Source organism: Acanthisitta chloris, unplaced genomic scaffold (genome assembly GCF_000695815.1).
Source record: "Acanthisitta chloris isolate BGI_N310 unplaced genomic scaffold, ASM69581v1 scaffold8978, whole genome shotgun sequence".
NCBI classification, from domain to species: Eukaryota; Metazoa; Chordata; class Aves; order Passeriformes; family Acanthisittidae; genus Acanthisitta; species Acanthisitta chloris.
In genome coordinates this window covers 129-12,725 of record NW_008686439.1, presented here as the reverse complement: position 1 = coordinate 12,725, position 12,597 = coordinate 129, and the positions used below count along the sequence as shown (strand labels likewise).

The window sequence follows — 12,597 nt, the reverse complement described above, 5'->3', positions numbered from 1 at the left end:
GACTCCTAAATAACCCTGTTAACCCCCCAGCTTTTAATACAAAGGCACCTCACTCTGTGTACAGAGTCTCTGAACAACAAATAATCCTTTTGATAAACATGCCCATGTTCTTCTCCCTCACCATCTTATTGAGCAAGGTGAAATGGGTCAGGTCTTTTTCTTTTGACATACCCAGAACATGAGAAGTTTCATTTTGTGTTCTTGAGGGTTTAAATTCATATTTCAACTTGGCAGTCTGATCATTTTATTAGCTTAGACTTGGTTTGCATGTGCACAGAGAGATGAATATTTTAATGAGTGTTGGGCCATGGGTCAAAATCTGTCATGAACAGAGCTACAACTTCTCTCTGCTGTTGTTGGGGCAGCCATGGATGGCTTGTCTGTCCAAAATATCTACCTTCTGATGAGCTCACTTTGCATTCCAGAATTTTTCACAGATGTTTCCTGTGAACTGGATACGTTTCTGGTTTAAATTTGTCTGTTAGCCAAAACCCAACTGCATGAAGTACTGAACAAGGGAAGCAATAAATCTGGGCTTAGAGGCTAGTTGAAAAAAGTAATCTATTGTTCAGAATTCTGTTGAATCCAAGCACACATGGGTGTGAGCCTTGATTTGGGAAAGCTCTTGAGTCCCCCTAGCTTTCCTAGCCGGGAAGCACTGAAGGAGGTACCCAGATCCCCACGGAATCCTTCCTCGGGATCTCTCAGCACTGCTCCCTGATGTTGCCTCGTGAACAACTAAAATGGCAAAACTTTATTGCCTCCAACTGTTGGCTTGGACTGAGAAGTGGAACCTTCCACAGCTGAGAGCCTTTCCCAAACCAACAGCAGTTACAAAGCAGAAGGAAACACACATCTTTTGCATGTGAAAACTCATCTCCCTTCCCCTTCCTTCTTTTTTTAAGGATAAGTGGCCTGTCCCCATTTCTGGGAGAAACAGATGCAGAGACAATGAATTATGTAGTCAATTGCAGCTGGGATTTTGATGCAGAAGCATTTGAACAGCTCTCAGAGGAAGCTAAAGACTTTATTTCCAGACTACTTGTGAAGGAGAAAAGGTACCTGTGTGTGTGATTGTGAGGAGAGTAGCACCTAGTGACATTAAATTCCTACTAGCCAAGTGTTTGGATTGCAGCCCACAATGAGAAGAAGTGACATTTTTGTGTGCTGTATCTGTGCTGGCTGGGCAGGTCCTCAGTGACTCAGAAACTCCTGTGTAAAAGGAAAGTGTCTGTGTACCTTGACTGAAGAAAGTTGCTTTTCACAGTAGCATCAATACAGGCAAAACACAGGAAATTTAGAAGGATTTGCAGGAATCTATTTCTGTTTTTACTTTGGATTCTCACAAGCCCTGACACAAATTGCAAAAACATCTCTTGAGTGCCGTGGAGGGTAAATGGGAGCTGCAGCTGTGAAAATGTGTGTTGTTCTCCTCTAAAGTGGTCTCCATGCATTTGGGAGGCATTAAAGAGTATTTGGGACTTAACTGTGCCTGTGGCTTCCCAGTGTTGGGTCCATTGCAGTAGGAAGGGATTGCACATATGAACCAACACGAGGGAATGAGGATGATGTTGGTGTCAGACCACAGCCATGGGCTTAGCTGAGAAGAGAAAGTTTTCTTGCTGAGTAGTGATACCAAACTAATCAAAGCAGGAAATGATGCATACAGTGAAGCAGATGGTGTGTTTGAGGGGAGTTCAAAGGAGTGCCTAGAATATTAACGACTTCCAGACCATTACCTAAATCAGACAAATCAATTCTAGGACTAATTACATTTTGAACAGTAAGTCCTATGAAAAGCAAAGAATAAACTGAAGTTTAGCATTGTGCCAGCAGGAGACAACAAAGGGTTTTTCTCAGACTGTGATGATGATTTGCTGTGAGACTGTAAACTCTGCTTTGGAGTCTTCACTTTTCCTGTGCAGTGGGAATGAGGCTCCAGAGAGACACTCTGCAAAGTCTGGTTAGAGGCTGTGAATGAAATGACTGTGCAAGTGTCAGTGAAATGCAAAGAGCAGTGATTAGCTGGCCCAGTTTTCACAAGGTATGTGGCATCCTCTGCTGTCCTGCAGAACAGGCACCTTTGCCCTGCTGGGACAGTGGCACTGCCCTGGTGCAAGACCTGTACCTACCTCCCCTGCCTGCCAAAATTAGGGGTGAGCAGGCAGGAATCATCTCATCATCTTCTCAGTGACAGCTCAGACAAAGCTCAGCAGTTAGGCATAGGCTTTTGTTTGAAAAAAAAAAAAAGGCAAATTAAACCCTTTTTCTCAACACTTCTCCCTCTGGATTTCCTCTGTTATCCTATATTTCTCAAAGCTTTTTGGCTAGAGCTTGGCATTTGGGCCCTTTGCTGAATGTCAGGATATAATGAGTGCTCTTCAAATGAGGCACAGAACAAGCCTGTGCCATCAGGACACACAGATAACACCACAGGTGTTGTTTTTCTGTTGAACAAGAGTCCTGCATTTGCATAATAAGACGATACATAAACTGATGAACCTGTACAGCTTCTTCCTCAAAGAAAAAAAAAAAAACAAACCCTAAAAAAAGGCAAAAGACAATACTTTAACCACAGCTCAACCAACCCAGTGCAGAACTGAGTTGGAGCTCTTCAGCCCACTCCTCTCTCCCCTGGGGTGTGCAGGACCTGACGAGGATCCCACGCACTGGGGATGCATTTTCACTCACTTTGAGGCAGTTTTCTTTCTCAATGGCACAGAGGAGCACAGGGCAGTGAGCAGCAAGGGTAGGTGGATTTACATGGCAGATTTCCCTCCTGCAGCTGCCGGATGAGCGCGACGCAGTGCCTGAAGCACGAGTGGCTGATCAACCTCCCTGCCAAAGCCAAGCAGTCCAAGCTTCGCCTCAAGTCCCAGTTGTTGCTGCAGAGTTACATGGCCCACAGAAAATGGAAGGTAAAGAGACAAAGTCTGGCACATCTAATTCCAGAGGGAAACCAGCTCAGCACAGGCAGAGCCATTCCCTCCTCTTGTGTGTTGGCTCACGTGTGCCCACAGGCTTCTCTAGAGGAAATACGAGTTATGATGTCAATTTTCATTTGTAAATGATGGGTTTTGTCCTGCTTCTATTTTTAGCAAGTTTGGTTTCAATTTTCATTCTTTCTGATCAGTGTTTACAAATTTTACATGTTCTTTCTCTACAGCATCAGAGGCTTCAGGTGCTACTTAGCTTATATTAAATGTCCTTTCTCTTCATCCTTTATCCACTGACAACAGTTCTGTTGTCTCTGTGAAGAAGGGATACAACATAAAGCAGTTTGTGCCTCCCATTGGAGAGCAGAAGTGTGGGAGAAAGGAAAAAAAATTAGGCTTAAACCCATCCAGAGAACTCTTCAGGATCTTTCTGATAACCCCAGGCTCCTTCTGAATGAAACTTTTATGCAGAACTGATAGGTACTCATTTGTGTTGGAGTCTCTAATGGATTGTAGATAATTGATCACCTGAAAGGTGAACACAATGTTCTGGTTAGAAAGAAGCCTCTGGAAATGTGAGGCAAACTCAGTGAGGAGCATTTCATTCTCTTTTGTCCTTGGGGAGTTGCAATTCCTTGCCAAAGAGTTAAACCAGAGTGTGTAAGACACTTTTCCCAGCCCTGCACTTCAGCTGTTTGGTGGCAACTCCTGCCCTTGCATTTTAAAAACCACATAATCTAAAAACCTGTCACTGTGCAAGAACTTCACAGCACCAGCAGTCAGTTCTGCAGGAACCACTGGCACAAAGCTGTTCCACACTGCCATCCACACAAGGAATGGGTCACTAGAGGGAAATGGATTTACCAGGGAGAAGAATCCATGTCAGCTGCAGGAAAGGTCCTTTACCTCAGCTGCACTCACCCTTGGACTGTTCTGTTCTGTTCACAGAAACATTTTTATGTGGTGGCTGCTGCTAACAGGCTGAAGAGGTTTCAGAGTACATCTGTCAAGCTTGCATAAGCTTGTGTGGAACATCCACCACCCTTGGAGATGGATATGAAGCCATGGAAGAAGGACTCAGTGTCTTCAAGTAATTTCTACCTGGTTTATAACATAAGGTTTTGGGACTGTTCTCAACTATTACGTGTGTTAGTGCTAAGGTTCCAGAAGTGCCTCAAGGAAGAGGCCCTGAAATAATGATTTCTAAAAGCAGAAGCTACTTTGTTTTTACAGGTTTTCAGTTGTTCTGTATAGTGGTGGCAAAACGTGGCTGTTACTGGGGCTGACTTCTTGCTGAAGGCTTTGATTCTGCAGAGTATTGTTGGTGTGTTTGCACCAGAAAAAAATCCCTTGCCAAGTCTTCTGGTTTCTCAACCAAGCATGGGATCTCTAAAGACTTTCTTCCTGACTGGTGTATGTCAGGTATGTTAGAAGTTTTGGAGAACTGCCACGAGAGTGGCACAACTTACCCCTGTTTGTTTCTTGGAACAAAAGTTATCAGATAATCCTTTTCTTCTGAATTTCTCAAAAAGATTATTTTTCCCTCCCAACATGATGATGGGTCAGTGCAACTAGAGTTTGAATGGTTTTGGTTTGTTGTTTTAGGGTTGGGGTGTTTGTTTTTTTTTTATTCTAGTCTCTCCATGAAAAAATAGGTGCCCAGAAAGGTTTCCAAACATAGATTTATATGTACTTAAAACTTGTAAGTGCTTCTCATGGCTGTGACCGCAGCCCTTAAGTTTCTAAGTTTTAGTCTGAGGATTTCTTTCCTCCTCTCTGAAAATTGTAATGAAGTCAGAGCAGCTGACGTGGTGTGACATGCAAAATAGGTTTTATTTCCAGTAGGTTCAGTGCCAGGGAAGCAGTGTGCTGCCAGACTCTGCCTTTAGTCCAGTTAGGAGGTTGAAGCCCTTTTTTTTTTTTTCCCCCTACACTTTACTCTTGAACAATAAATGTTTTCTTCACAATACAAACTTATTTTGGATTTTAAACTCTCTTCTGATGTATAGACTGGGAGCCACTTACAGTCTCCCAGATAAAAGTGTAACATTATTTATTAAACCTGTGTTTTCCTGTTCTAGATTCTGCAAAACTCAGTGTGAGCTGGGAGGGCTCTTAAGGAAAATGGAAATGAGCACCACAAATAGTAGCTTTCCAGCAAAGGCAGCAAATCCCTGTAAAGCTCCCTGGAACTCTGTGGACTTCATGTCCCTTGAGTTAGCAAAAGTGTTGGTTGCTACTGAAGAGGTTTGTAAGACTGACTGACCCTAGTCTAGTTACCTTTCCCACTCAACTGCCTCTCACTTTGCATAGTCCTGACTTCTGCAGCATTTCCAGAATTGGGACAGAGAAGAATTATTAAAACCAACTGAAATCATCTTCATAATGTATCACCTTCTGTGAAGGCCACTTTTGTTGATGTTTTCCTTCCACAGCAGTTCTGCATGCTAGATGTGATTGTACTCCTTGGTCTGTATATTTCTGAATTGATACTAATAAATGTGATCAAAGTGGAACAAGCCTAACCCTCAGTTTTGGTTTAAAACCTTTGCAGCATCTCTGAGTGGGTCTTAAAACCAGAATGCTGACAGTGCTGGGAGGGATTCTCTCCCATCCTGAGCACTCTCATGTCACACATTGTGTCACAGCTCTTATTCCACGTGTGTTAACTACCCATTACTTTCTCTGCACCTCAGGAAGTTGTTTGGACTCTAATAGTTACTTTGCATTTCAGCACTCTAGCCTGGAGTGAAATTAGCTCTTGCTAATTAAAGTTGGTTTCAAGCAATTTCCTTTTTTTAAATTTCCTTTTTTTAATGCACTGGCAGAAGTGAAAGGAAAATAACCAGGAAGTTTGAATTTTCCAATTAGTGTGTGCTGCTTCTAAGAGGTAACACACACATGCTCTCTGCTGCCTTGCACATATTCCCTCTCCATTTTTCCACCCAGAGAAGGTGCCTCTGGCCAGCAGGAGGACTTGCTTCATTCTAATAGAAGGAAATCCTTGAGATTGAGCAGCCATCCCATGGTTCTACAGGGCACTGGGACTCACCTCTGCAGCCTTACAGGCTATTGCACCATGTCCTGTGCATTTTGCTTTGGGGTCTATAGAAAGCTCAAAGGACAAACCACAGGTGACCATTTTTTTGAAATGAAGATTTATGAAAGAGGTTACCTTCTCTGCCCAGGCAGAAATTTGCAAGACAAAATGGAACAAAGACTTGGTTTGGTTTTGTTACAGTTACGCCAGCCCTGCACTGCTAGAAATAATGATTTTCCTCCAAAAAGGAAGGCAAAGCAAACTGTTGAGTAGCTGAGATGAAATGGAACAAAGACTTGGTTTGGTTTTGTTACAGTTACGCCAGCCCTGCAAGAAATAATGATAATGATTTTCCTCCAAAAAGGAAGGGAAAGCAAACTGTAGTTTGAGCAGCTGAGATAACAGTGTAGGAGCACAGAATTTGCCTCCATGAACTCTCCCCTCCAAGCTTGTAAGTGCAAGATACAGTTATCCAGTCAAGATCCTTGTCCCCTGGATCTCTTCCTTCTCAAAGCACAGGAATCCCCTGTGTGTCTTTTACTCTGCATTCTAAGTACAACACGTGCCAAGAACACAATGCCATAACACAGAGCTTTTCCTTCCAGTACTTTTATTGTTTCTTGTGCTTTTGTCCCAAATATTCCAAGAGGCTTCATTCCCATACACATAAAAACAAGTCAAATTCAGTGACTAAACACTATTTCTTCAATGGTAAAAAAGATATTAAAAAAATATCAGTCTTAATTTCTCTGCTGGCTTTGCAGTTTAACAAGGCACCACTACTCCCTTCCCTCTTATTTCACTAACTGCTTCCAACCATGGGCCCAAGGGCATAAAACTTTTAACTGATTTATATTTAGAGTAGCATTAGAATGTTCTGTTTCTTGCAGCAAGAGAATCAAGCTATTCTACCACCTAATGCCATAACTGCTCAGGTTCCAGCCTGGTGAGTAGTCAGACAAGCTTCCTGTAAAATCACCTCCATCCTGGGGTCATTTATTTAAAATACAATTCTTTAATACTTAAAACCTCAATAAAATCAGCTGGCTACCACTCCTATGCTACTGGAACTCTTGTGAGGGCACAGGGAGAGCTGACACTAAGAGCAAGCAGCAGTTTCATTCGTGGCTGGTATTACAGAGTCAGTACTCTTGTTGGTCTCTTGTGCCTTAACAGCATTTTCTAGGATTTTCTTTTTCCATTCTTCATAGTCTTGTGTTGTTTCAGTCTTTGGCCGTTTATGTGGCATCTCCTCATCATCTTCAGAGCCTAGGAGGAGACAAAGTCCATGACAGGCAACATGTTGCTGGGAATAACTAACTATGGCAGTGAGCAGATGTCCAGACACAAGCAGGAGCTCTGTCCCTGTGTTATCCAGCCCTGGGGTTTGCTGCCCCCTCACCTCTTCACCCTTGTGTCTGAACCAGAGAGTTGTCCTTAATTCTACTAGGACTACTCAGTATGAACTCCACTGTCCTGCCAGGTTCTGTTCATCCTTGCACAGCCAGTGGTTTGCAGGATGGAGTAAGCTGCTGGGAACTTAAGCACTGTGGCCTATCACACAACTGAAACACTAAGTAGTAAAGCTCAGAACTACTCCAGAGAGGTGATTTTCATTCATAGCTGAACACAACTTACCCTCCTCCTGCTCACAGCGCTCCAGGATGGTCTGCAAGCTTTCAGGTGTCTCTGCAGCCAGTGGAACATCTTCCTCTAAAAAAGTAAGTAAGTTGCTTTACTTCTGAATGGTGGTTGGGGCCCTAAGGTTGGCCTACATGCAATTCTTTGACAGCAGTGCCACCTTCCAAAAGCACTGTGGCCTGGTCAGAGCAGTTCCCTGGTCCAGACTGATGCTCAAGCTGGACATGTAGGTGTCAGCACACTCCCAGGGTTGCATGGACTGACTGGCTGCTTTCATTAGCAGGAAAGTGCTGCTGCATTTGTAACCATAACGATCCACCTTGTTCACTGCCCAAAACCACACTGCTACCCTTCTGCTCAGGCAGGATTATCAGTTATGTCTTCCCCTTCTGTTCCACTCCATAGTTTGTGTTGCAGGTACCCACAACATGCCTAGGGCTGTGCAGGTTCACAGATGCACACTCCTCCCTAACTGGTACAGAATCTCCCAGTTGCCTTTAGTTGCTTTAGTGGAAAGGTAAGGTTTGGTTTTTTATGGGGTACTATATTATGGGAAGGTCCATGCCTAGGAGAGTGCAGCAGCTTTTGGTTTAGGTTCAGGCAGCATGTTCCAGAAACCTTCAGGATATGAAGCATGAAGAGGCAGGGTTACTCTCAGTGGGAAAGTAAGAATGAAAGCCTGGGAAAGGAAATAGAAGAGAAGTAGGAAGCAGCAGATAAGGACAGGAGGGCATGTATTGAATTTCAGTCTTTCCCCTCCACAAAAAGCAGTGGAGAGAGCTGCAGGCTCAGCAATGGGCAAGAAAGATTCCTCATGTCTGCCCACTGTGTGTGGAGGGCTAGTGTCAGGGAATGGCTGAGTGACTGCTAGAACAAGGCTTATGCTTGTTAATCCTGCAGTGGGGGAAAGGAAAGGACAAAGTGAGTCAGTCAAAGCAAGAGAGGCAGCAAGATGTTTGTTACTTCGTGTGTCATGTTGCCATGTTAACAGGATGCAGAAAGCAAGAAGGAGGAATCTGAGACAGGTCAAGGAGTATAGGAGAAGCAGGGAATAAATTGCAGCAGCAGAGACTGTAAGAGCAGTGAGCATTTCAGAAGAGAGGAAAATATTCATTTTTGTCCTTGCCACATGCTAAGCTATTGCAACTTGTCCAGAAGCAACGACCGTGACTGGGAATGGGCTGCAGGAAACATGTTGGAATGGATGGGCAGATTTGGCTGAAAGGGATCAGAATGAAATCACCAGTGGAAAAGGAGGAGGCACTGTGAGGCCACGTGATGGGTGTGCTCTCTGGCAGGGATAAAGCCAGAAACTTACTTCTGAGTTGCTGGCTGATCTTGTCCAGCTGATTGCACAGCCGGTCAAATATTGATTTTTTCACTCCAGCTGTAGCCAACATTTTGGTTTTGTCCACTTTCAGCTTCAATGACCTGTAAGAGAAAGTTGTTATTTTTGCACAAAGCAACACTCCACCAAGTATCACTCAGGTGAGGTGATAATTACTGTACTAACACTGCCTGTGAGGATGAGGAAGGCAGGCCTGAGGTTTTGTCCTACCTAGGCCTCATCTCACTCAGAAACAAATCTGCTTAAAAAACAGATCCCTACACTACTCAGTCAGTACACTTCAGGAACTGACCCTCAAGGAAAGTGTAGGTGCTTTTCAGATTTTCAGGGAACCAGGACAAAATCCCCCAACTGCCAAAAGCCAAATGGGATCTCTGTCTCAAGAGAACATTTGTCAGGAGCTGTGCAACTACACAGCACCTGTATTGCTTCATAAGGTTGTTACAAGGGCTAATGCTGAGTGAGGAAGATCTCTGCGATACAAGCAAGTTTTTGCCAAGTGCTGGTGAAGTCACACACTGAGCATCCTAGCTGATACATGCTCAGAGCTACTGGAGCCACCTCTCAGAGGACAGAGCACCCTCAGGATGTGATGGTGTAGGTCTCAGGACTTTTCTCTCTTCAGAGTGGCTGTTTCTTGGTGCTCAGAAGTAAGCCAGGAGCCACTCTTGCACCTTGAGCAGTATTTCACCAAAAGCCATGTAACTTTTTGCTTTGTGCAGTGTAGGTTGGAGCCCTCACTGTAAGGAAAGGTCTGGTCTGCTATGGCCATCTCCATTTTCAGGAGTGCAGGATGTGCTAACCAAGACCCTGAATAAATCAACTGCTCAGAGTGTAAGATTCTAAGTGTTTCTGTAAGTGTCTCCCTAGGCCTTTTGGCCTGTAGAAGATCCCCCCAGGCTATACTCACCTGCATGCAGTGAATAGTGCAGCTGTTATAAAAAGTGGTTTTGAGAAATCCAGGTCCACTTGCTGTGCTTCCAAGAGGCTGGATTCATACCTGAGGAACAGCAAGTGATTAGTGCATTTGCCTCAAACGAAGCTGCTGAATTAATCTGCCACATGGTACTCAGCAGCTTAACAGGTCTGTTGGACCACTTGGTCCTTTGCAACCCACTCAAGCAGAAATAGTTGGTAGTGGCTAAGAAGAGCAAAAGAGATTAGGGAAAAGAAGGGGATTGGGATGATAGCTCTTTCTGGATAAAAGGTACTTTGAACTGGGGATCTGGATCAAGGCATGTCAGTAAAATCTATTCCTTGTGCTCCCCATCCACACACTTGTAGCTCTACATGACATCTAAAAATGACAACAAGATGCTTTACATAAATCCATCCTACAATAGAGAGTAGCATTATAGTTCCTCTGATTCCTCTAATATATATGTTACACAGATGAAGGCTGAAACATGGAAAATGACACAGTGGATGTGCAGCACTGAAGAATTTAATTTTTTATTGTCCACCTGTCCCCAGGCTGTTTTTTTTCAGTTTGTATTAAGCACCAACAAGCATGCACAGCCCTTGTTCACTGACCTAGCACATTTGAACATGTGCTCTCAGGGTGACAGCTCTGCAGCACAGAGCTCTTCAGGGATTGCTTTGGGTGAAGCAGATGATACAGAAGGGAAGATTTTAAATTTGTTGAATCTCCATTGAAGTGTTCTACCTATTGATTTTACAGGTAGAGTAATGTACATTTTAAGAGATCTGTGTCTCCAGAGGGGAGGATTTATTTCTGCTGAGCATCACTTCTGAACTGTGCCATGATCAGCAGTTAAATGCACAGTGTGATGCTATGGACAATACAGGGACTAAGGCACCTATACTTTTTTACACTATTCTCAGCTGAAAAAACGTAGTGAGAAAATAACTTACTGAGATTCACAGACTAAGTCTTTCTAACAAGTGGCCTAGATTGGATTGTCAGTGCCAAGAACTTGCCTCACTGCTCCAGTCAGTGGGAGATCTCTGATCCTACCAAACACCAAGCTCTTTACACAGGTGATGAACAAAGAATCTCACTAGTGGTTTCCAGTGTGCCCACGAGAGCCTCCTCACCTCTGCAGTAGTTCTGAAGCCATATTCACTGCCTCTGTGCAGCCAAACTGCACAGCCAAGTCCCTCATGCCCAGTCTGGGGTTCACCTCGAGGAGACACTCCAAGGACTTCATGGAGCTCTGGTAGGTAGTCTTGTTCAGACCAGAGAGTTTAATGCAATAGCTCTTTGGAGGAGACAGACAAAAGAATTAGCAAAGATTCCTTCCCAACATCTTCATCAGGCAACCAACACAGCTCCATAAAGTTCAGTTGCTACCTCAAACAAATTTGTGCCATGAATAATGTATGCTTTGACTGCACACAGGAAGATTAACCACTAGGAACACCACATCTTTTAATGCAGTGTTATTTTTAGACCATTTCACTGGAAGTGAGGTTTGATGTTTCCATACAATATGACAATATCACAGGGTGGTTGAAAACAAAAATTACCAAAATCTGAGCAATTTGAAGACATGAGCAACACCTTTACACTGTCAGGTCCAATTAAATTCTCCTCCGTCTGTAAATGGAAAATCATGAACATCTTGTGCCAGGCATTGTTTTGGCAGTTCAATGCATTTCCCTGGCAAGTTTGCAGATGGAGGTTTACAGGTACTGCTATGAGAGATTCCTTGGAGCCACTGCTTCCTCCCCCAGGAAAAGGGACAGATCTTGAATTTAACATCCTTGCTGGTAATTTATTTGCTACTAAACGAGCTGAAATTATACCACAGCAAGTTCAATGTGTGAATTGGCTACGACACTGATCTCAATTTGCCTCGTTTCAAACTCAGAACAGTGAAAACTCTTACACTGTGTGTAGCAGCACTCTGCAGGGCCTAGGGTAAAGCCAGTAATAACTGAAATATCCCTTTCCTGCTCCCAACACACACCACACAGAACAACGATTTCAGTGCACTCGTGCAGAACACACCACTCAGCCAAGTCAGACACTGCATCTTACTCTGTCAACTGGTTGTTTCATGAAACTGGCTGCCAGGTCCAGGCACATCACAGCGATGCTTGTCGCCGTCATCTGAGCCATCAACCCCGTGCATTTCACCTGGGAGAGCCGCAGGTACTCCTCAGCTTTTCTGCAAAACACCCAGAACACAAGGTTAACAAAAGCACAGGTACAGGACAGCAGGCAGGACACTGCTCCCAGGCAGTGCAGTACTCACTCAGAGACAGGAGTGTCACAGGGAGTACCAACCTGTGCTGCATCGCTCGTTTTGGTTTGTTGGTTTTTCTCCCCCTTTCGCTTTTTTATTATTTATCCCATTCTGCTCTTTGTTATTAAACTGTTCTTATCTCAACCTACATATTTTAGTCGATTTTCTCCTCCCCATTCCTCCAGGTTGGAAGGGGGGAGGAGGGAGTGTGAGTGGTTGTGTGGTTCTCCTGGGAGTGGGACAGTGTCAGTGTGTGGTAACACCATGTCCTGAGCCCAATCTGCAGGCCCTGCCCCAGCTCCAGCCCCTGTCCTGACCCCAGCACCAGTCCCATCCCTTGCCCAGTTCCAATCCCCTGCCCCAGCCCAATCCCCTGCCCCAGCAGTAGCTTCAACAGCAGACCCAACACCTGCACCAGCA

At 44.2% G+C, this 12,597-nt stretch overlaps 2 protein-coding genes across 2 annotated transcripts in view; one reads left to right on the top strand and one right to left on the bottom strand.

Annotated features, from left to right (window-relative positions):
- Positions 1–3,956, top strand: part of MYLK3 (myosin light chain kinase 3) — an 18,362-nt gene extending 14,406 nt beyond the window's left edge. The window contains exons 12-14 of the mRNA XM_009080124.1: positions 906–1,058; positions 2,786–2,918; positions 3,885–3,956. Of these exons, the coding sequence (XP_009078372.1) occupies positions 906–1,058; positions 2,786–2,918; positions 3,885–3,956 (358 nt within the window). The remainder of the gene's footprint in view (positions 1–905; positions 1,059–2,785; positions 2,919–3,884) is intronic.
- Positions 3,957–7,075: 3,119 nt separating this feature from the next.
- On the bottom strand, positions 7,076–12,099 carry ORC6 (origin recognition complex, subunit 6; the record flags this gene model as incomplete). Its single annotated transcript, XM_009080125.1, has 6 exons — positions 7,076–7,245; positions 7,615–7,689; positions 8,936–9,048; positions 9,876–9,965; positions 11,024–11,187; positions 11,970–12,099. Coding segments are annotated over 6 exons (742 nt in total), but the record flags the coding sequence as incomplete, so codon positions are not given.
- Positions 12,100–12,597: the final 498 nt, after the last annotated feature.